The 25,244-nt window shown below is 37.9% G+C and overlaps 1 protein-coding gene across 7 annotated transcripts in view; it reads left to right on the forward strand.

Annotated features, from left to right (window-relative positions):
* Positions 1–25,244, forward strand: part of SENP7 (SUMO specific peptidase 7) — a gene marked incomplete at its 3' end in the record, with an annotated part of 175,799 nt that overhangs the window by 16,030 nt on the left and 134,525 nt on the right. For 6 of the 7 annotated variants that reach the window (XM_082624935.1, XM_082624929.1, XM_082624930.1 and 3 more), the window contains exon 3: positions 21,498–21,596. The exons of the other annotated variant lie outside the window; for it this stretch is intronic. In XM_082624935.1, the coding sequence (XP_082481061.1) occupies positions 21,498–21,596 (99 nt within the window). The remainder of the gene's footprint in view (positions 1–21,497; positions 21,597–25,244) is intronic. 7 annotated transcript variants of the gene reach the window in all.

Raw genomic sequence — 25,244 nt, forward strand, 5'->3', positions numbered from 1 at the left:
AGCCTGTGCTCCGCAACGGGGGAGGCCACAACAGTGAGAGGCCCGCATACCGCAAAAAAAAAAAAAAAAAAAAAAAAAAATTATTCTTATTCTTATTCTTATTCTTATTTTGGCCACACTGCATGGCATGTGGGATCTTAGTTCCCTGTCCAGGGATTGAACCCCCACCCCCTACATTGGAAGTGTGGTGTCTTAACCACTGAACCACCAGGGAAGTCCCTGTTTGTTTTTTTGATTGGGTTGTTTGTTTTTTTGATATTGAGCTGCATGAGCTGTTTGTATATTTTGGAGATTAATCCCTTGTTGGTTGCTTCATTTGCAAATATTTTCTCCCATTTTGAGGGTTGTCTTTTTGTTTATGATTTCCTTTGCTGTGCAAAAGGTTTTAAGTTTAATTAGGTCCCATTTGTTTGTTTTTGTTTTTATTTTCATTTCTCTAAGAGGTGGATCCAAAAAGATATCGCTGCTATTTATGTCAAGAGTGTTCTGCCTATGTTTTCCTCTAAGAGTTTTATAGTATCTGGTCTTACATTTAGGTCTTTTTAAAAAAAAAAAAACCTATTTATTTATTTATTTATTTATTTATTTATTTTTGGCTGCATTGGGTCTTCATTGCTGTGCGCAGGCTTTCTCTAGTTGTGGCAAGCGGGGTCCACTCTCCATTGTGGTGCGTGGGCTTCTCATTGCAGTGGCCTCTCTTGTTGCAGAGCACGGGCTCTGGGCACATGGGCTTCAGTAGTTGCGGCATGTGGGCTCAGTAGTTGTGTCTTGCAGGCTCTAGAGCGTGGGCTCAGGAGCTGTGGCACACGGGCTTAGTTGTCCCGCGGCATGTGGAAGCCTCACGGACCAGGGCTTGAACCCGTGTCCCCTGCATTGGTAGGCGGATTCTCAACCACTGTGCCACCAGGGAAGTCACCATTTAGATCTTTAATCCAATTTGAGTTTATTTGTGTGTATGTATACCGGGTTTTAAATACCTCTGTATTGACTGCTACTTCTTTTCTGCTTAATACCTTCAGTGAAGTGAAATACTTTGCTTTAGGACATTGCTTTATGCATCTTGCTCTGAAGCTCCACCATTAGAAATTCATAATTTGTATTATGAATGTACTGACTAAATACATTTCTCTTATTTTTAGTTGTACAGCAATGTTTTTTAAAACTTAATTTTCAAGTAACTTTAAATTTACAGAAATAGTATAGTTTCCATCTACCCTTCACTCAGCTTCCCCCAGTGTTAATGTCTTACATAACCATAGTACAGTTATCAACATAAAGAAATTAACATGGGTATATTTTAAACTATAGACATTATTTGAATTTCTTCAATTTTTTCACTAATGTCATTTTTCTGTTTTAGGATTGGATTCAGGATCTCATATTGCATTGATTTTCTTACGTCTATGACAGTTCTTGTCTTTTTTCTTTCATGACCATGACACTTTTAAAGAATACTAGGCAATATTTTGTTGAATCCCTCAGTTTGGGTTTGTCTTATGTTTCTAATCATGTGTGATTAAATTAAGTTTGTGGCTTTTTGAGAAGAATACCACAGAAGTGTTGTGTCCTTCTCAGTGTGTCCTAGCAGGGGTACATAATGATGATATGTCTTATTATTGGTGATGTCAATCTTGATCACCTGGTTAAGATGGTGTCTGCATGGTTACTCCATTGTAAAGTTATTCTTTCTCTTTAATAAATAGATATCTTGGGAGAGATATCTTGTGTTTTTTCCCCAATTTTATTGAGGTATAATTGACATATAGCACTCCATAAGTTTAAGGTGTACAATATAATGATTTTTCTTACATACATCATGAAATGATTACCACAGTAGGTTTAGTGAACATCCATCATCTCATATAGATACAACATTAAAGAAATAGAAATTTTTTCCCTTGTGATGAGAACTCTTTGGATTTATTCTTTTAACAACTTCTATTTATAATGTACATCAGTGTTCATTACGTTTATCATGTTGTATGTTACATCCCTAGTACTTATTTATCTTACAATTGGAAGTTTGTATTGGGAGAGATATTTTGAATCTATGCAAATATACCGTTTCTTCTGAAACTTTCACCCACCGTTTTAGCGTTTAACAGTGGATCTTGCAACAGTTAAAATATGATATTCTATTGGTGACTTTCTGTTTTCTTCATTCCCTCTATATTTATTAAAATTTTTCTAGAAGGGACAGCTGTCCCTCTTGTCTCACTTATTTATTCAATTATTTACATCTATCAACATGGACTTACAGGTATTTATTTTATTCTATGTGTTATAATCTACTACTGTCATTACTGGTTTTGTTGATCAAAGTATTCCAACTTTGGCTTTGGAAGTTCTTTCAGGATGGCTCTTGTGCCCTTTTGACATGCTCCTATGTTTGTTTGTTTTTTTCTTTTTGAGCTCTTCCTTACTTTCTGGTACTATAAGATACTTTCCAAGGAGCTCTGTTTTTTTTTAATTCAAGAATAGTATTCAGAAACCCAGGTCAGGGTGCTAGATGTGCTCATTGCTGCTGGGGTGTCATCATTTCTAGGCTCTCTCAATAGACAGGACTAGAAGAATATATGTATACTAACTCATACGTATACATACATATCTGTATTTATTTCTCTATCTGCTTATCTATACATCTAAAGAAACCCCCATGAGTTCAGTACTGTTACTTCTGATTCCAATCCAATACCACAGGGCTTATTTTAGCCTACCCTCTTTCCTTATTTATGTATTTTTTAATATTTATTTATTTGGCTGTGCTGGGTCTTAGTTGTGGCACAAGAGATATTTGTTGCGGCACGTGGGATCTTTAGTTGGAGCATGTGAACTCTTTTTTTTTTTTTTTTAATTTGTAATTCTTTTTTTTTTTTTTACTAGTCTCTGCTTTACAACAAAGTGAATCAGTCATACATATACATCTGTTCCCACATCCCCTCCCTCCTGCGTCTCCCTCCCTCCCACCCTCCCCATCCCACCCCTCCAGGCAGCCGCAAAGCACTGAGCCGATCCCCCCACGCCACGCGGCCACCCCCCACCATCCATCCACCCCACGCCTGGCAGTGTATACACGTCCATGCCTCTCCCCCGCCCCGTCACAGCCCACCCCCATATTCCCAAGCCCACCCTCAGTAGGTCTGTGTCTCTATTCCTGTTTTACCCCTAAGTTCTTCATGACATTTTTTTTTCTTAAATTCCATATATATATGTTAGCATCCGGTATTTGTCTTTCTCTTTCTGACTTACTTCACTCTGTATGACAGACTCTAGGTCTATCCACCTCATTACAAATAGCTCAGTTTCGTTTCTTTTTATGGCTGAGTAATATTCCATTGTATATATGTGCCACATCTTCTTTATCCATTCATCCGATGATGGACACTTGGGTTGTTTCCATCTCCGGAAACAATGAGGTGAGCTGCAATGAGCTGCAATGAACATTTTGGTACATGTCTCTTTTTGAATTATGGTTTTCTCAGGGTATATGCCTAGTACTGGGATTGCTGGATCATATGGTAGTTCTATTTTTAGTTTTTTAAGGAACCTCCATACTGTTCTCCATAACAGCTGTACCAATTCACATTCCCACCAGCAGTGCAAGAGTGTTCCCTTTTCTCCACACCCTCTCCAGCATTTACTGTTTCTAGATTTCTTGATGATGGCCATTCTGACTGGTGTGAGATGATATCTCATTGTAGTTTTGATTTGCATTTCTCTAATGATTAATGATGTTGAGCATTCTTTCATGTGTTTGTTGGCGGTCTGTATATCTTCCTTGGAGAAATGCCTATTTAAGTCTTCTGCGCATTTTTGGATTGGGTTGTTTGTTTTTTTGCTATTGAGCTGCATGAGCTGTTTATAAATTTTGGAGATTAATCCTTTGTCAGTTGCTTCATTTACAAATATTTTCTCCCATTCTGAGGGTTGTCGTTTGGTCTTGTTTATGGTTTCCTTTGCTGTGCAAAAGCTTTGAAGTTTCATTAGGTCCCATTTGTTAATCTTTGTTTTTATTTCCATTTCTCTAGGAGGTGGGTCAAAAAGGATCTTGCTGTGATTTATGTCATAGAGTGTTCTGCCTATGTTTTCCTCTAAGAGTTTGATAGTTTCTGGCCTTATATTTAGGTCTTTAATCCATTTTGAGTTTATTTTTGTGTATGGTGTTAGGGAGTGATCTAACATTGTACTTTTACATGTCCCTGTCCAGCTTTCCCAGCACCACTTATTGAAGAGGCTGTCCTTTCTCCACTGTACATTCCTGCCTCCTTTATCAAAGATAAGTTGACCATATGTGCATGGGTTTATCTCTGGGCTTTCTATCCTGTTCCATTGATGTCTCTTTCTGTTGTTGTGCCAGTACCACACTGTCTTGATTACTGTAGCTTTCTAGTATAGTCTGAAGTCAGGGAGCCTGATTCCTCCAGCTCCGTTTTTCGTTCTCAAGATTGCTTTGGCTATTTGGGGTCTTTTATTTTTCCAAACAAATTTTGAAATTTTTTGTTCTAGTTCTGTGAAAAATGCCAGTGGTAGTTTGATAGGGATTGCATTGAATCTGTAGATTGCTTTGGGTAGTAGAGTCATTTTCACAATATTGATTCTTCCAATCCAGGAGCATGGTATATCTCTCCATCTATTTGTATCATCTTTAATTTCTTTCATCAGTGTCTTATAATTTTCTGCATACACATCTTTTGTCTCCTTAGGTAGGTTTATTCCTAGATATTTTATTCTTTTTGTTGCAATGGTAAATGGGAGTGTTTTCTTGATTTCATTTTCAGATTTTTCATCACTAGTGTACAGGAATGCCAAAGATTTCTGTGCATTAATTTTGTATCCTGCAACTTTACCAAATTCATTGATTAGCTCTAGTAGTTTTCTGGTAGCATCTTTAGGATTCTCTATGTATAGTATCATGTCATCTGCAAACAGTGACAGCTTTACTTCTTCTTTTCCGATTTGGATTCCTTTTATTTCCTTTTCTTCTCTGATTGCTGTGGCTAAAACTTCCAAAACTAGGTTGAATAAGAGTGGTGAGAGTGGGCAGCCTTGTCTTGTTCCTGATCTTAGTGGAAATGGTTTCAGTTTTTCAACATTGAGGACGATGTTGGCTGTGGGTTTGTCATATATGGCCTTTATTATGTTGAGGAAAGTTCCCTCTATGCCTACTTTCTGCAGGGTTTTTATCATAAATCGGTGTTGAATTTTGTCGAAAGCTTTCTCTGCATCTATTGAGATGATCATATGGTTTTTCTTCTTCAGTTTGTTAATATGGTGTATCACATTGATTGATTTGCGAATATTGAAGAATCCTTGCATTCCTGGGATAAACCCCACTTGATCATGATGTATGATCCTTTTAATGTGCTGTTGGATTCTGTTTGCTAGTATTTTGTTGAGGATTTTTGCATCTATGTTCATCAGTGATATTGGCCTGTAGTTTTCTTTCTTTGTGACATCCTTGTCTGGTTTTGGTATCAGGGTGATGGTGGCCTCGTAGAATGAGTTTGGGAGTGCTCCTCCCTCTGCTATATTCTGGAAGAGTTTGAGAAGGATAGGTGTTAGCTCTTCTCTAAATGTTTGATAGAATTCACCTGTGAAGCCACCTGGTCCTGGGCTTTTGTTTGTTGGAAGATTTTTAATCACAGTTTCAATTTCACTGCTTGTGATTGGTCTATTCATATTTTCTATTTCTTCCTGATTCAGACTTGGCAGGTTGTGCATTTCTAAGAATTTGTCCATTTCTTCCAGGTTGCCCATTTTATTGGCATAGAGTTTCTTGTAGTAATCTCTCATGATCTTTTGTATTTCTGCAGTGTCAGTTGTTACTTCTCCTCTTTCATTCCTAATTCTATTGATTTGAGTCTTCTCCCTTTTTTTCTTGATGAGTCTGGCTAATGGTTTATCAATTTTGTTTATCTTCTCAAGGAACCAGCTTTTAGTTTTATTGATCTTTGCTATCGTTTCCTTCATTTCTTTTTCATTTATTTCTGATATGATCTTTATGATTTCTTTCCTTCTGCTAATTTTGGGGTTTTTTTGTTCTTCTTTCTCTAATTGCTTTAGATGCAGGGTCAGGTTGTTTACTTGAGATGTTTCCTGTTTCTTAAGGTGGGATTGTATTGCTATAAACTCCCCCCTTAGAAGTGCTTTTGCTGCGTCCCATAGGTTTTGGGTCGTCGTGTCTCCATTGTCATTTGTTTCTAGGTATTTTTTTATTTCCTCTTTGATTTCTTCAGTGATCACTTCGTTATTGAGTAATGTATTGTTTAGCCTCCATGTATTTGTATTTTTTACAGATCTTTTCCTGTAATTGATGTCTAGTCTCATACCATTGTGGTCAGAAAAGATACTTGATACAATTTCAATTTTCTTAAATTTACCAAGGCTTGATTTGTGACCCAAGATATGATGTATCCTGGAGAATGTTCCATGAGCACTTGAGAAAAATGTGTATTCTGTTGTTTTTGGATGGAATGTCCTATAAATATCAATTAAGTCCATCTTGTTTAATGTATCATTTAAAGCTTGTGTTTCCTTATTTATTTTCATTTTGGATGATCTGTCCATTGGTGAAAGTGGGGTGTTAAAGTCCTCTACTATGAGTGTGTTACTGTCTATTTCCCCTTTTATGGCTGTTAGTATTTGCCTTATGTATTGAGGTGCTCCTATGTTGGGTGCATAAATATTTACAATTGTTATATCTTCTTCTTGGATCAATCCCTTTATCATTATGTAGTGTCCTTCTTTGTCTCTTCTAATAGTCTTTATTTTAAAGTCTATTTTGTCTGATATAAGAATTGCTACTCCAGCTTTCTTTTGATTTCCACTTGCATGGAATATCTTTTTCCATCCCCTTACTTTCAGTCTGTATGTGTCTCTAGGTCTGAAGTGGGTCTCTTGTAGACAGCATATATATGGGTCTTGTTTTTGTATCCATTCCGCCAATCTGTGTCTTTTGGTGGGAGCATTTAGTCCATTTACATTTAAGGTAATTATTGATATGTATGTTCCTATTCCCATTTCCTTAATTGTTTTGGGTTCGTTATTGTAGGTCTTTTCCTTCTGTTGTGTTTCTTGCCTAGAGAAGTTCCTTTAGCATTTGTTGTAAAGCTGGTTTGGTGGTGCTGAACTCTCTCAGCTTTTGCTTGTCTGTAAACGTTTTAATTTCTCCATCAAATCTGAATGAGATCCTTGCTGGGTAGAGTAATCTTGGTTGCAGGTTTTTCTCCTTCATCACTTTAATTATGTCCTGCCACTCCCTTCTGGCTTGTAGAGTTTCTGCTGAGAGATCAGCTGTTATCCTGATGGGGATTCCCTTGTGTGTTATTTGTTGTTTCTCCCTTGCTGCTTTTAATATGATTTCTTTGTGTTTAATTTTTGACAGTTTGATTAATATGTGTCTTGGCATATTTCTCCTTGGATTTATTCTGTATGGGACTCTCTGTGCCTCCTGGACTTGATTAACTATTTCCTTTCCCATATTAGGGAAGTTTTCAACTATAATCTCTTCAAATATTTTCTCAGTTCCTTTCTTTTTCTCTTCTTCTTCTGGAACCCCTATAATTCGAATGTTGGTGCGTTTAATGTTGTCCCAGAGGTCTCTGAGACTGTCCTCTGTTCTTTTCATTCTTTTTTCTTTATTTTGCTCTGCATCAGTTATTTCCACTATTTTATCTTCCACCTCACTTATCTGTTCTTCTGCCTCAGTTATTCTGCTATTGATCCCATCTGGAGTATTTTTCATTTCATTTATTGTGTTTTTAATCGATGCTTGATTCATCTTTAGTTCTTCTAGGTCCTTGTTAACTGTTTCTTGCATTTTGTCTATTCTATTTCCAAGATTTTGGATCATGGAAATAGAATCTTGGGTCATCTTTACTATCATTATTCTGAATTCTTTTTCAGGTAGACTGCCTATTACCTCTTCATTTGTTAGGTCTGGTAGGTTTTTATCTTGCTCCTTCACCTGCTGTGTGTTTTTCTGTCTTCTCATTTTGCTTATGTTACTGTGTTTGGGGTCTCCTTTTTGCAGGCTGCAGATTCGTAGTTCCCATTGTTTTTGGTGTCTGTCCCCAGTGGCTAAGGTTTCTGTAGGTTGTGTGGGCTTCCTGGTGGGGGGGACTAGTGCCTGTGTTCTGGTGGTTGAGGCTCGATCTTGTCTTTCTGGTGGACAGGTCCACATCTGGTGGTGTGTTTTGGGGTGCCTGTGGCCTTATTATGTTTTTAGGCAGCCTCTCTGCTAATGGGTGGGATTGTGTTCCTGTCTTGCTAGTTGCTTGGCATAGGGTGACCAGCCCTGTAGCTTGCCGGTCGTTGACTGAAGCTGGGTGCTGGTGTTGAGATGGAGATCTCTGGGAGATTTTTGCCACTTGATATTATGTGGAGCTGGGAGGTCTCTTGTGGACCCGTGTCCTGAAGTTGGCTCTCCCACTTCAGAGGCACAGCACTGACTCCTGGTTGCAGCACCAAGAGCCTTTTATCTACCCGGCTCAGAATAAAAGGGAGAAAAAGTAGAAGGAATTAGTAGAAGAAAGAAAGAGAGAGAGAAAGGAAGGAAAGAAAGGAAGGAAGGAAGAAGGGAGGGAGGGAGGGAGGAAGGACAGAAAGAAAGAAAGGAGGGAGGGAGCGAGGAAGGAAAGAAAAAGAAAGTGAAAGGAAGAAGGGAGGGAGGGAGGAAGGAAAGAAAGACAGGAGGGAGGGAGGAAGGAAAGAAAGAAAGAAAGAAAGGGGTGGAGGGAGGGAGGGAGGAAGGGAAGGTAGGAAAAAAGAAAGAGAGAAGATAAAGTAAAATAGAATAAAGTATAAAATATAGTAGTGTTATTAAAAATAAAAAAGTAATTATTGCAAAAAAAACGGACGGATAGAACCCTGGGACCTATGGTGGAAGCAAAGGTATACAGAGAAAATCTCACACAGAAGCATACACATACACATTCACAAAAAAAGAACAGGGGGAAAAAAATCGAAAATCTTGCTCTCAAAGTCCACCTACTCAATTTGGGATAATTCGTTTTAAAAAGAGGAAAAGGAGGAAAAGTCTGAAATCTTGCTCTCAATGTCCACCTCCTTAATTTGCGATAATTTGTTGTGAAAAGAGGAAAAGGGGAAAAAATCTTAAATCTTGTCCTCAACGTCCACTTCCTCAATTTGGGATGATTCGCTGTCCATTCATGCACTCCACAGACGCAGGGCCCATGAAGTGGACCGTGGAGCTTTAATCCGCTGCCTCCGAGGCTGCACAGAGAGATTTCCCTGTCTCTTCTCTGCTCTCACAGCTCCCGGGTCTCAGCCTTGGACCTGGCCCCGCCTCTGCGCGTAGGTCACCGGAGGGCGTCCGTTCTTCGCTCAGACAGGACGGGTTTAAAGGAGCCGCTGATTCAGGGGCTCTGGCTCACTCAGGCCGAGGGGAGGGAGGGGCACGCAGTGCGGGGCGGGCCTGTGGCGGCAGAGGCCGGCGTGACGTTGCACCAGCCCGAGGCGCTCCGTGCGCTTTTCCGCGGAAGCTGTCCCTGGGTCCCGGGACCCCGGCAGTGGTGGGCCGCACAGGCTCCCTGGAAGGTGGGGTGGAAAGTGACCTGCGCTTGCACACAGGCCCTGTGGTCGTGGCAGCAGCAGCCCCAGCGTCCCACGCCCGTCTCCGGGGTCCGCGCCCTTAGCCGCGGCTCGCACCCGTCTCCGGAGCCTCCCCAAGCAGCGCTCTTAATGCCCTCTCCTCACGCACCAGGAAACAAAAGGGAAGAAAAAGTCTCTTGCCTCTTCGGCAGCTCCAGACTTTTTCCCCGGACTCCCTCCGGGCCAGCCGCGGCTCACCAACCCCTTCAGGCTCTCTTCCTGCCGCCAGCCCCAGTCTTCTCCCTGCCGGAGCATGTGAACTCTTAGTTGCGGCACGCAGGATCTAGTTCTCTGACCAGAGATCAAACCCCTGGCCCCCTGCGGAGTCTTAGCCCCTGGACCACCAGGGAAGTCTCCTTCCTTGCTTATTTTTAACTTTTCTGTCTCTCAGTATCTACAGTATATTTTCTTATTTGTTCAACCATAATATGCACATAAAGTTGTCGTACTGCTGTTTAAAAATGTAGAATTTTTTAGAATATTGGCATATTAAATTCTTGATAGCAGTTAATATTATTGCTTTTTCTCTCAAGGCAGCTAGGGAAAATAAATCACTGAAAGGATTAAAGTTTTGATTGGTATAGGGACAAGACTCTGATATATTTTAAGTATTTAAAAAAATATTTCTAAATCAATACTAGATTGTTGTGAAGAAATTAGAAAATTCAGTTGAACAAAAAGAATACCACCTGGACACAGTTAAAATTAACACTTAGGTGTATATCCTACTAATTTGTCTGCGTATCTGTATATATCTATAATAAATATTTAAATATTAATGGTTGAAAAGCACAAAATACTATTTTATCATTTACTTTTTCTACTTAACTATATATTATAAACATTTTCTGAAATGAAGTTTAAAGCATTGCTCAGTAGATACTTATTGGGTGCTTAACATGTATTGGACACTATACTAGGCATAAGTACCAGGGAAGCAGTGGTAAACATTTTCAATGACTACATTATATTCTACTTCTGGGATGTATCACAGTTAATTTAACCACTATCCTGTCATTGTATTTTTGAATTGTTTTCAGTTAAAAATTATAAATTGTACTGCAGTTATTATCCTTGTAGCTAAATCTTTGGAACATCATTATCTAATTATTCCTGGCCTTTTGATAGGTACTGGAACTAGATTAACTCAAGGCTTATATCTCTGGATAGATGTAGAGTAAGAGTGTGAACACTTTGAATTCTGCTAATGGGGAGATCCATAGTCTTTGGCTTTGTAAATGAGGAAGTTGATACTGAAAACTAAAAACCAAGACTTTCATTCTTCCTTGGTAAGTCATAGCCATATCTTTGAGCAGACCCCAAAGTTTCCCTAAATAATAGTTCTACATCTATGTAGTATCTGAAGAAATAAGTGATTAAGGTTCTGAAGTTCTATATTAAGAATATGGCAGAGATCATTTCAGCTTGTAAGGAGCATATGTTAGCAATGCATAACTTGTCTATAGAATCCAGCATATTCACCCCCCCACCCATTATCTTCTTTTGATAGCATTCTCTTTTTGAGGGCATACTGTAATGAATTAGGTATAAAATGAACCTCAAAGTGACTGTGTGAATTGATTTGCTGAAAGGCTTGTTTAGTATTACATTTGAACATTAGTAAGTAAAATAAAATAAATGTTCTTGAGCTTTGTTTTTGGGAAGTTGTTAGAGTTCTATCAATGTATTTAAGTATAACTTGAAGGGAAGGGGGTTTAGAACCCTTTTTTGCCTGAAAAGATTAAATTTCGATCTTTAAAGTATTAGGAGAGTATTGAAAATATTTGAAAGTATTAGGAGTCCGTTCTGATTCTTGTAATGGAATTATTATATAGGCTTTGCAGAATCATTAGTGGCTTAGAATCTCCGTTGATTGTATACAATTGAGATCATGATTAAAATTTGTCTATGAATAGATCAGATTGTTGTAAAGAGACAGACATTATTTTTATGATTTAATCATTAAGAAAAAAGTGAGTGTAGAAAAATTTGACAGAGTAGTTAGTTGTACCTAAAATCTGCTTGTCACGCATATACAATATTAGACCGAGAGATCTAGATCTGTAATTTATTGACCAGGAAGCTGCAGCAGAGGTTTTTCTGGAGCTTTAAATGTGTATTTATTTTTTCTTGCTTTTAATGGTTGCGTGATATTCCTATTAAAAAGTAAAACATTTGGAATCTGTAGGAAAACACAAAAATGAAAATAAAACATCACTCCTTATATTAACATTCAGAGCTAGTCACTGGTAAATGTTTTTGTGCATATCCTTTCACATTTGTTTTCCATACATGGATTTTTTTTTGCCTTATAAAAGAGAGATCATTCTGTAGATGTGATTTTCTTTATTACTTATATTGGAAATAATTTCTTATATCATTTGTTATTTTGGAACATTTTTTAATAACTACTGTATAGTATCTCATTATTTGTCTTTACAGTAATTTTATATGTGTTCTTTTATTATCATTGGTTCTATTTTTTCTATACTATAAATAACATATAGTCTATGTCCGTGTTCATAAATGTTTGTATGTATATACAGTTGGTCCTTGAACACAATGTATTTGAACTGCTTCAGTCCACTTATACACAGAAGTTTTAAAAATAAATACTATAGTACTACATGATCTGTGGTTGGTTGAACCTGAGGATATGGAACTATGGATACATAAGGCTGATTATAAAGTTACTCAAATTTTCAATTGCGCAGGGGTCGGGGCCCCAACTCCTGAATTGTTCAAGTGTCTACTGTACTTTGATTTTCAAACCTTTTGATGCTTGTTTAGAGTTTTAATAAATTTCCAGATTTCATATGTTTATACTTTCAGGGGAAGTAGAGAGCTCCTTTTTTCGAAGATAGGGTAAATTATATTTTGTGTCCATCCTAATGGAAGTATACATGAATATTTATTAGGGTAAATAATTTATTAACATTGAGTCTAATCCACTCATAGGTAAAATAATAAAAACTAATTACTGTGAAAAAAGAATATAAAATCTTCCACAGAAGACATCAGCAGTCTTTTATTTTTACAAAATACTCAACACCTATTACCCAACTCTTTAAAAAATATCACCTGCTCTCCTTCAAGTTTGAACTTGGTATCTTTTTAGGTTATTACAAGGGCTGTGTAACAGATTATCCCCAAACTTAGTGGTTTAAATTTATTTGGCTCATGAATCTGCTGTCTGGCTAGGGTTCAGAGATAGCTTTTTTTGGTTTCAATTGGAGTTAGCTAGGTTTGCTTGGGGGCTGAGGCCTGGAATCATCTTAAAGGATCACTCACTCATTTACCTTGATACCTGTATTTGGAAGCCTCATATATCTTGGTATATATCTGTTCTTTTTAGCCTTCTCATGAAATCTTTGCAGCACAGCAGCTTCAGGGTATCCAAGATTTTTTTTAACCTGTGGCTTAGGGCTCCCAAGGCATGTATACTGAGAGACAGAGAGAGATGGAAAAAAAGAGGGAGAAAGGAAGGGAAAACACAAAAATATTGCTACATGAAAGCTAGGCTGAAGCAGGGTAGCTATACATAATGCTTTTAAAAGAATTTTTAATTTAATTTTATTTTTGCGGTATGCGGGCCTCTCACTGTTGTGGCCTCTCCCGTTGTGGAGCACAGGCTCCGGACGCGCAGGCTCAGCGGCCATGGCTCATGGGCCCAGCTGCTCTGCGGCACGTGGGATCTTCCCGGACCGGGGCACAAACCCGTGTCCCCTGCATCGGCAGGTGGACTCTCAACCACTGCGCCACCAGGGAAGCCCCATAATGCTTTTTATGATCTAGCCTTGGAAATCACAGGCCTGCCCAGATTCAAGGGGAAGGAACATAGACTGCACCTGATGTTGGAGAACTGGTCAGTATCACATTGTAAGAAGAGCATGTGGGTTGTAGAATATTGATATGGCCATGATTGGAAAACACAATATGCCACAGTATCTAATGTAGGCTAAATATCCTACTCACAAAGGATCCATGGGTGTGAACAGCCTGAAGCCCTTGTCTTACTCCCTGAAAAAACAACTGTTATTCCCTAATTAAGAATACAAAGGAAATGATTGATTTAGAGATAATGTTTTTGCAGATGAAGAATTATAAAGAGGTACCTTTTATATAAATTAAATATAAATAATTAAGATGTTACTGATGCCGAAGAGGATTAACTCCAGGGTACTAATGAAATAAAAGTGTTCAGATACCCTTTATTCACATTTATTTTATCCTCCTAACTTATGCTTTACTCTCGTTGAAGTCATTTTATCGTTGTCACTGGTTGTAGTTGATACAGTGCTTATTACATGTTATGTAATAAGCTGAACTTGATGCTTAACCATCATTTATAATGTGAAAGTTAAATTATTTTAAGTTCTAAACAAATGATTTCAAACTTGTAGCTACACTGTATCCATCCATTCATTTGTTTTTTCAGTATCATGAGCCATACACTTTGGAGATGTAAAGGTGACTAAGGGTACTCTCTTTAAGGACCTCCACAGTCTGGAGAAGAAGACAGACATGTAGACAAATAATTATAATATAGTATGATATGTGTTAATACAAACTACCAAGTACTAACACCCACAGAAAGGAACGCCTTGGTGTGGGAGTGTTGACTGAGTGGATAAGAGAATAATTTTGTGCAGAATCTGAGGTATTTAACAGGGGAGAAATAGAGGGAAGAGCATTCTAGGTTGAAGGAGCAGTACGTACAGAGGTGTAGAGATGTATGCTTGAAGAAGGTTGAGCAAACTCAGTGGGGTTGGGGTGTAGAGTTTGTGATATTTGGATGATGTCAAAGAGCCCAGATTGTTAAAGAGTTTTATATATAAGTAATGGGCGCTATTGTTGTATTTTAAGATTGTAGCCATAATTAGATTTGTGTGTTAGAGACCTCTGGGGACAGCGTTTGAAAGATTAGAAGGGGAAGAAACTGCAAGTAAGAATAGTTAAGAAGTTATTATGGGGGGAACCTTCAAGATGGCAGAGGAGTAAGACGTGGAGATCACCTTCCCCACAGATATATCAAAAATACATCTACATGTGGAACAGCTCTTACAGAACACCTACTGAATGCTGGCAGAAGACCTCAGACTTCCCAAAAGGCAAGAAACTCCCCACGTACCTGGGTAGGGCAAAAGAAAAAAGGAAAAACAGAGACAAAAGGATAGGGATGGGACTTGCACCTCTGGGCAGGAGCAGCAGATCAAATCTCCACAGTCAACTTGATGTACCCTGCATCTCTGGAATACCTGAATAGACAATGAATCATCCCAAAACTGAGGTGATGGACTTTGGGAGCAACTGTAGGCTTGGGGTTTCCATTCTGCATCTAATTTGTTTCTGGATTTATGTTTATCTTAGTTTAGTATTTAGAGCTTATTATCATGGGTAGATTTGTTCATTGATTTGGTTGCTCTCTTCCTTTTTTTTAATATATATATATATTTTTCCTTTTTCTCTTTTTGTGAGTGTGTATGTATATGCTTTCAGTGATTTTGTCTGTATAGCTTTGCTTTTAGAATTTGTCCTAGGGTTCTATCAGTTTTTTTGTTTTTTTTTTGGGTGTAGTTTTTCACGCTTGTTATCATTGGTGGATTTGTTTTTAGTTTGGTTACTCTCTTCTTCCTTTCCTTTTTTTTTCTTTTTAATATTAAAAATTTTTTTATTTTAATTATTTTATTTTATATTCTTCTCCTCCTTCCTCCCTTCCTTCCTTCCTTCCTGCCTGCCTGCCTTCCTTTTATCCCTATCTCCCTCCCTTCCTCCCTCCCTCCCTGTCTCCCTTCCTATCTCTCCCTTTTCTTCTGAGCTGCGTGGCTGACAGGGTCTTGGTGCTCTGGCTGGGTGTCAGGCCTGAGCCTCTGAGGTGGGAGAGCTGAGTTCAGGATATTGGTCCACCAGAGACTTCCCGGCCCCATGTAATATCAAACGGTGAAAGCTCTCCCAGAGATCTCCATCTCAATGCTACGAGCCAGCTCCACTCAACGATCAGCAAGCTATAGTGCTGGACACCCTGTGCCAAACAACTAGCAAGACAGGAGCACAACCCCATCCATTAGCAGGGAGGCTGCCTAAAATGATAGTAAGTTCACAGACACCCCAAAACACACCACTGGCTGTGGTCCTGTCCACCGGAAAGATGAGTTGCAGCCTAATCCACCAGAACACAGGCACCAGTCCACTCCACCAGGAAACCTACAAAACCCACTGAACCAACCTTACCAACTGGGGCAGACACCAAAAACAGCGGGAAGTACGAACTTGCCGCCTGCGAAAAGGAGACCCCAAACACAGTAAGTTAAGCAAAATGAGAAGACAGAAATACACAGCAGATGAAGGAGCAAGGTAAAAACCCACCAGACCAAACCAATGAAGAGGAAATAGGCAGTCTACCTGAAAAAGAATTCAGAGTAATGATAGTAAAGATGATTCAAAATCTTAGAAATAGAATGGAGGAAATATGAGAAACGTTTAAGAAGGACCCAGAAGACCTAAAGAGCAAATAAACAATGATGAACAACACAATAAATGAAATTAAAAATTCTCTAGAAGGAATTGATAGCAGAATAACTGAGGCAGAAAAACGGATAAGTGACCTGGAAGATAAAATAGTGGAAATAACTATTGCAGAGCAGAATAAAGAAAAAAGAATGAAAAGAATTGAGGACAGTCTCAGAGACCTCTGGGACAACATTAAATGCACCAACATTCGAATTATAGGGGTCCCAGAAGAAGAAAAGAAAAAGAAAGGGACTGAGAAAATATTTGAAGAGATTATAGTTGAAAAGTTCCCTAATATGGGAAAGGAAATAGTCAATCAACTCCAGGAAGTGCAGAGATTCCCATACAGGATAAATTCAAGGAGAAACATGCCAAGACACATATTAATCAAACTATCAAAAATTAAATACAAAGAAAAAATATTAAAAGCAGCAAGGGAAAAAACAACAAATAATATACAAGGGAATCCCCATAAGGTTAACAGCCGATCTTTCAGCAGAAACTCTGCAAGCCAGAAGGGTGTGGTAGGACATATTTAAAGTGATGAAGGAGAAAAACCTGCAACCAAGATTACTCTACCCAGCAAGGATCTCATTCAGATTTGATGGAGAAATTAAAACCTTTACAGACAAGCAAAAGCTGAGAGAGATCAGCACCACCAAACCAGCTTTACAACAAATGCTAAAGGAACTTCTCTAGGCAAGAAACACAACAGAAGGAAAAGACATACAACAACAAACCAAAAACAATGAAGAAAATGGGAATAGGAACATACATATCGATAATTACCTTAAATGTAAATGGCCTAAATGCTCCCACCAAAAGACACAGATTGGCTGAATGGATACAAAAACAAGACCCATATATATGCTGTCTACAAGAGTCCCACTTCAGACCTAGAGACACATACAGACTGAAAGTAAGGGGATGGAAAAAGATATTCCATGCAAATGGAAACCAAAGGAAGCTGGAGTAGCAATTCTCATATCAGACAAAATAGACTTTAAAAGAAAGACTACTAGAAGAGACAAAGAAGGACACTACATAATGATCAAGGGATTGATCCAAGAAGAAGATAAAACAATTGTAAATATTTAAGCACCCAACATAGGAGCACCTCAATACATAAGGCAAATACTAACAGCCATAAAAGGGGAAATCGACAGTAACACATTCATAGTAGGGGACTTTAACACCCTACTTTCACCAATGGACAGATCATCCAAAATGAAAATAAATAAGGAAACACAAGCTTTAAATGATACATTAAACAAGATGGACTTAATTGATGTTTATAGGACGTTCCATCCAAAAACAACAGAATACATATTTTTCTGAAGTGCTCATGGAACATTCTCCAGGATAGATCATATCTTGGGTCACAAATCAAGCCTTGGTATGTTTAAGAAAATTGAAATCATGTTAAGTATTTTTTTCAACCACAATGCTATGAGACTAGATATCAATTACAGGAAAAAATCTGTAAAAATTAGAAACACATCGAAGTTAAACAATACACTACTAAATAACCAAGAGATCACTGAAGAAATCAAAGAGGAAATCAGAAAATACCTCGAAACAAATGACAATGAAAACACGACAACCCAAAACCTATGGGATGCAGAAAAAGCAGTTCTAAGAGTGAAGTTTATAGCAATACAATCCTACCTCATGAAACAAGAAACATCTCAAATAAACAAGCTAACCTTACACGTAAAAGCAATTGGAGAAAGAAGAACAAAAAACCCCCAAAGTTAGCAGAAGGAAATAAATCGTAAAGATCAGATCCAAAATGAATGAAAAAGAAATGAAGGAAACGATAGCAAAGATCAATAAAACTAAAAGGTGGGGGGCTTCCCTGGTGGCACAGTGGTTGAGAGTCCGCCTGCCGATGCAGGGGACACGGGTTCGTGCCCCGATCCCGGAAGATCCCACATGCCGCGGAGTGGCTGGGCCCGCGAGCCATGGCCGCGGAGCCTGTGCGTCCGGAGCCTGTGCTCCGCAACGGGAGAGGCCACAGCAGTGAGAGGCCCGCGTACAGCAAAAAAAAAAAAAAAAAAAAAAAAAACTAAAAGGTGGTTCTTTGATAAGATGAACAAAATTGATAAACATCATTAGCCAGACTCATCAAGCAAAAATGGGAGAAGACTCAAATCAATAGGATTAGGAATGAAAAAGGAGAACTAACAACTGACACTGTAGAAATACAAAGGATCATGAGAGATTACTACAAGCAACCATATGCCAGTAAAATGCACAACCTGGAAGAAATGGACAAATTCTTAGAAAAGCACAACCTTCTGAGACTGAACCAGGAAGAAATAGAAAATATAAACAGACCAGTCACAAGCAGTGAAATTGAAACTGTGATTAAAAATTTTCCAACAAACAAAAGCCCAGGACCAGATGGCTTCACAGGCGAATTCTATCAAACATTTAGAGAAGAGCTAACACCTATCCTTCTCAAACTTTCAAAATTTAACAGAGGGAGAAACACCTGCAAACTCATTCTACAAGGCCACTGTCACCCTGATACCACAACCAGACAAGGTGTCAAAAAACCCCCACAAAACTACAGGCCAATATCACTGATGTACATAGATGCAAAAATCCTCAACGAAATACTAGCAAACAGAATCCAACAGCTCATTAAAAGGATCATACACCATGATCAAGTGGGTTTTGTCCCAGTAATGCAAGGATTCTTCAATATATGCAAACCCATCAAGGTGATACACCATATTAACCAACTGAAGGATAAAAACCGTATGATAAGTTCAACAGATGCAGAAAAAGGTTTCCACAAAATTCAACACTGATTTATGATAAAAACCCTCCAGAAAGTAGTCATAGAGGGAACTTACCTCAACATAATAAAGACTATATATGACAAACCAACAGCCAACATAATTTTCAATGGTGAAAAACTGAAACCATTTCCACCAAGATCAGGAAGGAGACAAGGTTGTCCACTCTCACCACTGTTATTCAACATAGTTTTGGAAGTTTCAGCCACAGCAGGCAGAAAAGAAAAAGAAATAAGAGGAATCCAAATCAGAAAAGAAGAAGTAAAACTGTCACTGTTTGCAAACGAAATGATACTGTACATAGAGAGTCCTAAATATGCTACCAGAAAACTACTAGAGCTAATCTGTGAGTTTGGTAATGTAGCAGGATACAAGATTAATGCACAGAAATCTCTTGCATTCATTTAAACTAATGATGAAAAATCTGAAAGAGAAATTAAGGAAACACTCCCATTTACCATTGCAACAAAAAGAATAAAATACCTAGGAATATACCTACTTAAGGAGAAAAAAAGATCTGTATTCAGAAAACTATAAGACACTGATGAAAGAAATTAAGGACGATGTGAACAGATGGAGAGATATATCATGTTCTTGGATTGGAATAATCAACATTGTGAAAATGACTATACTACCCAAAGCAATTTACAGATTCAGTGCAATCCCTATCAAATTACCAATGGCATTTTTCACAGAACTAGAACAACAAATTTCAAAATTTGTATTGAAACACAAAAGACTCCTAATAGCCAAAGGAATGTTGAGAAAGAAAAATGGAGCTGGAGGAATCAGGCTCCCTGCCTTCAGAGTATACTACAAAGCTACAGTAATTAAGACAGTATGGTACTGGCAGAAAAACAGAAATATAAATCAGTGGAACAGGATAGAAAACCCAGAGATAAATCCACACACATATGGTCACCTTATCTTTGATAAAGGAGGCAAGAATATACAGTGGAGAAAAGACAACCTCTTCAGTAAGTGGTGCTGGGAAAAATGGACAGGTACATGTAAAAGAATGAAATTAGAACACTCCCTAACACCATACACAAAAATAAACTCAAAATTGATTAAAGACCTAAATGTAAGGCCAGACACTTTAAAACTCTTAGAGGAAAACATAGAACACTCTGATATAAATCACAGCAAGATATTTTTTGACCCGCTGCCTAGAGTAATGGGAATAAAAAGAAAAATAAACAAATGGGATCTAAGGAAACTTAAAAGCTTTTGCACAGCAAAGGAAACCATAAGACGAAAAGACAGCCCTCATAATGGGAGAAAATATTTGCAAAGGTAGCAACTGACAAAGGATTAATCTTCAAAATATACAAGCAGCCCATGCAACTCAATAACAAAAAAAGAAACAATGCAATCCGAAAATGGGCCAAAGAGCTAAATACACATTTCTCCTTAGAATGTATACAGATTGTTAACAAACACATGAAAGGATGCTCAACATCACTAATCATTAGAGAAATGCAAATCAAAACTACAATGAGGTATCACCTCACACCAGTCAGAATGGCTATCATCAAAAAATCTACAAACAGTAAATGCTGGAGAGGGTGTGGAGAAAAGGGAACCCTCCTGCAATGTTGGTGGGAATGTAAATTGATACAGCCACTATGGAGAACAGTATGGAGGTTCCTTAAAAAACTTAAAAATACAACTACCATATGACCCAGCAATCCTGCTACTGGGCGTATACCCTGAGAAAACCATAATTCAAAAAGAGTCATGTACCACAATGTTCACTGCAGCTCTATTTACAATAGCCAGGACATGGAAGCAACCTAAGTGTCCATCGACAGATGAATGGATAAAGAAGATATGGCACATATATACAATGGAATATTACTCAGCCATAAAAAGAAACGAAATTGAGTTATTTGTAGTGAGGTGGATGGACCTAGAGTCTGTCATAGAGAGTGAAGTGTGTCAGAAAGAGAAAAACAAATACCGTATGCTAACACATATATATAGAAAGTTTAAAAGAAAAAGGTTCTGAAGAACCTAGGGCAGGACAGGAAAAAAGGCACAGATGTAGAGAATGGATTTGGGGACACAGGGAGGGGCAAGCGTAAGCTGGGACGAAGTGAGAGAGTGGCATTGACATATATACACTACAAAATGTAAAATAGACAGCTCGTCGGAAGCAACTGCATAGCACAGGGACACCAGCTCGGTGCTTTGCGACCACCTAGAGGGTTGGGATAGGGAGTGTGGGAGGGAGACACAGGAGGGAGGGGATATGGGGATATATGTATACATATAGCTGATTCTCTTTGTTTTATAGCAGAAACTAACACAAGAATGTAAAGCAAATATCCTGCAATAAGGATGTTAAAAAAACGTTATTGTGATACTTCATTTATCTACTTTTTTACTGAATGAGAGAGGCTTTTTATAAAATTATATTCGACTACCTATAAACTAAGTACTGAATTTAAAACTCTTTAAAACTAATACCAAAATATTAATGCAAGTAATATAATGGTTCTGTTAGCTCATTCAGCTCTTATTTATATTTCAGTTAAACTGGTTATTTTCTCATTCTGGTTTCAGATAAAAAAGATGTTAAATGCAAAACCAGAGGATGTTTGTGTTAAGTCACCATTGTCCAAACTCAGAAGCTCAGAACGCTGGGATCTTTCTTTGCAGGGGGTAAATAAAAACTATTTCCTTTTAAGTATGTGGTGTTACTTGGTATGTTTAAAGTAATTTAATAAAGCTGAATTTTAATTTTCTTATATGTCTTTTTTTTTGTTTTCTAATTGCAGGTTTTAAATTTATTTCTGGCAAATGTTGAAGTGATGCTTTGAGGTTAGGGTCTTTTTCAGTTTAAATCTAAGAACATCTTATTATGCATGGTTGTTTCCTTCATGAATTTAAATCTCATTATTGTAAGATATATTTTAAATTTATGAGAATATTAATCTTATTAGAATCCTTTGCTCTTTTTCTCCATTTTATAAATTTGAGAGGGTACATCTTAAAGGGTGACACAACTATATGTGTGTTTGTGTATATATATATATATATTTAAAAATATTTATTTTTTATTGGGGTACAGTTGCTTTACAATGTCGTGCTAGCTCCTGCTGCACAGCAAAGTGAACCAGCCATATGTATACACATATCCCCTCCCTTTTGGATTTCCTCCCATCCAGGTCACCACAGAGCACCAAGTAGAGTTCCCTGTGCTATACAGGAAGTCCTCACTAGTTATCTATTTCATATGCAGCGGCGTATGAAGTTGATTGACCCAGATGTCAATCTCAATCTCCCAATTCATCCCAGTCTGACACAACTATATCTTAAAAGTTATTCTGATTATAAATCTGGACTAATTTATCACTATTAAGTATTACTATAGAGTTCTCATGAATAAAGCTTAAGATAGCACTTTATAAGTTTTTTTTTTTAATTTTCTTGACTGGCACAACTCATGGTCAAGGTTTTAAAAATAGAATTTTTCTAAGATTTTCTAATCCTCCATTTGAGGATATACATATTAGTCTACTAGCGCTAACATAACGAAAGACCACAGGTCAGATGGCTTAAACAACAGAAAGTTATTTTCTCACAGGTCTGGAGGCTGGAAGTCCAAAATCAAGGTGCTGGCAGGGTTCATTTCACTAAGGCCTCTCTCCTTGGCTTACAGATGGCTATCTTCTTGCTTTGTCCCTCATATGGCCTCTTTTCTGTGCACCCACATCCCTAGAGTTTCTTCCTCTTCTTATAAGGACACTAGTCTTATAGGATTAGGGTCCCACCCTTATGACCTCATTTAAACTTCATTACCTATGTAAAGGCCCTATCTCCACATACAGTCATATTAAAGGTTACGATGTCAACATATGAATTTTGGCAGAGACAGTTCAGCTCATAACAGGAGAATTTTAGGATAACAGACTTTAAATCACCTTGAATATATGTGTTTTTGTTACAGACAAGAAAAATTAACCATTTATTATAACTTGTTCTCAGAGGAAAGATTTGTTGTTAGTATTAGTTGCTTTAACATTATTTATATATTTATTTATTTTGGCCGTACTGCATGGCTTGCAGGATCTTAGTTCCCTGACCAGGGATCGAACCCATGCCCTCAGCAGTGAAAGCACAGAGTCCTAACCACTAGACCACCAAGGAATTCCCTAACATTATTTAAAAATTTAGTAATTCAATAATGCATTTGCTTTTTATACAGGGTACAAAAAAGGGAAATAATAAATGGGACTATTTCCTAAATGCAGTCACTACTGACAGTTTTTTTTCATTCCTTTCAAGGAAAAGAAAGCATATTGCCCCCGTACGACTCTATATTATTTTTTAATCATTGCTTAAGAGGGATCATGAAATACATAGTAATACTGTAATATTAGTAATATTGTTAATTTTTTCTTCTATTTTAACACATTTAGATCTATCTCTTTTATTTATTTTTTATTGGCTTTACAATACTCCAAAAATATACTATATACAATAATTTATTCACTTAGTGCACTGATATTAGACAATTTGGTTGTTTCTAGAGTTTTGCTGGCAGAAACAATATTGCAAGACCTTCATTTTTCATGAACAGGGAACCATTTTTGAGTGGGATTACTGGGTCTAAGGAAGTTTGTATATTAAATTTTAATGAATATTGCAAAATTGTCTCACAGAAGATTTGCACCAATTTATATTGCCACCAGTGAGAGCTCCCATACTTCTACAGGTTTACTATTACTGGATATTATCAGGCAGTAAAATTGTTGTCAGTAGAAGAAAAAAATACATTATTATTTTTTAAGCTTTTAAAAAAATATATTTATTTATTTATTTTTGGTTGCATTGGGTCTTAGTTTTGGGGATCTTTCGTTGCGGTCCGTGGGCTCTCTGGTTGTGGCACGTGGCTCAGTAGTTGCAGTGTGTAGGCTTACTTGCCCCATGGCATGTGGGATCTTAGTTCCTGGACCAGGGACTGAACCTGCTTCCCCTGCATTGGAAGGCAGATTCTTAACCACTGGACCACCAGGGAAGTCCCCAAAATACATTATTTTAAGAAAATTTTATCTCTGCATTTATATATTTTACTTTACGTTTTAGAATACGGAATGGAATAAAAATAAGAAATACACACACACACACACACACACAGTCTCTTGGAAGTAGATGGATGCTTTTTGTTGGGTTTGTTTTCTTAAGGAGTGTCTTACTAAATGTGTTTTTTCCTTTACCCTTGGGTCATATAATCTTCCTTTAGTATTTGGACTTCAAGAGGCAGATGTGGATCACCAGAGAGATCTTTTTTAAAAAATAAATTTATTTATTTTATTTATTTATTTTTGGCTGCATTGGGTCTTTGTTGCTACATGCGGGCTTTCTCCAGTTGCGGTGAGTGGGGGCTACTCTTTGTTGCGGTGCGCGTGCTTCTCACTGCAGTGGCTTCTCTTGTTGCGGAGCACGGGCTCTAGGCATGTGGGCTTCAGTAGTTGTGGCATGAGGGCTCAGTAGTTGTGGTTTGTGGGCTCTAGAGCACAGGCTCAGTAGTTGTTGCACATGGACTTAGTAGTTGCTCCGTGGCATGTGGGATCTTCCTGGACCAGGCTCGAACCCATGTCCCCTGCATTGGCAGTCGGATTGTTAACCACTGTGCCACCAGGGAAGTCCCCAGAGAGCCCTTTAGGTATTAAGTCTCTATGTTATATAATCTGCCGTCTTCTCTTTCCTTAACTCCTTTGCATTTCAGCAGTCTCCTTTTCCTGAGAAGTAATGGCTTATTTTCTCCTATTTCTCTCTACCCACTGAGTGAAACAAGGCCTCCTCAGAGACATATTTTCTTTTCCTATGACTAGTTTCCCACTCTAGTTGCACGTGTTCCTTAGGATAGTGATACTTAACTTTTGGGAAATCTACATTCTGTTTGAGATTTGAAGTGGCAAATGTGTCAGCTTTACCTTGCTCCCATGTTGCTTTAGACATAACAGTATTTGTTAAGTGTGCTTCATAGTTTGTAGGGTTTGAGGCAGTACCAAAATCTTGCTTTGTTGTTTCTCCCACATGCCGTAGGTTTCAGTGAAAGAAAAAGGGATAAATGCCACTCTCCATAATCTTCAGCAGAATTTTAACTTACTTGTTTATTTTTGATATTAACTGAGATACAATTATATAAAGCAGGCTGCACAGATCTTAGGTGTATAATTGGATGAGCTTTGACTAATGTAACATATGCAACCAATATCTCAGTGAAATAGAACATTGTCGTGAGCCTTGAAAGTTCCCTTATGCCCCTTACCATTGTATCTTCTCTTTGCCCGCTGTCCCTAT

The sequence above is a fragment of the Mesoplodon mirus genome (assembly GCF_964341445.2).
Source record: "Mesoplodon mirus genome assembly, chromosome: 6".
NCBI classification, from domain to species: Eukaryota; Metazoa; Chordata; class Mammalia; order Artiodactyla; family Ziphiidae; genus Mesoplodon; species Mesoplodon mirus.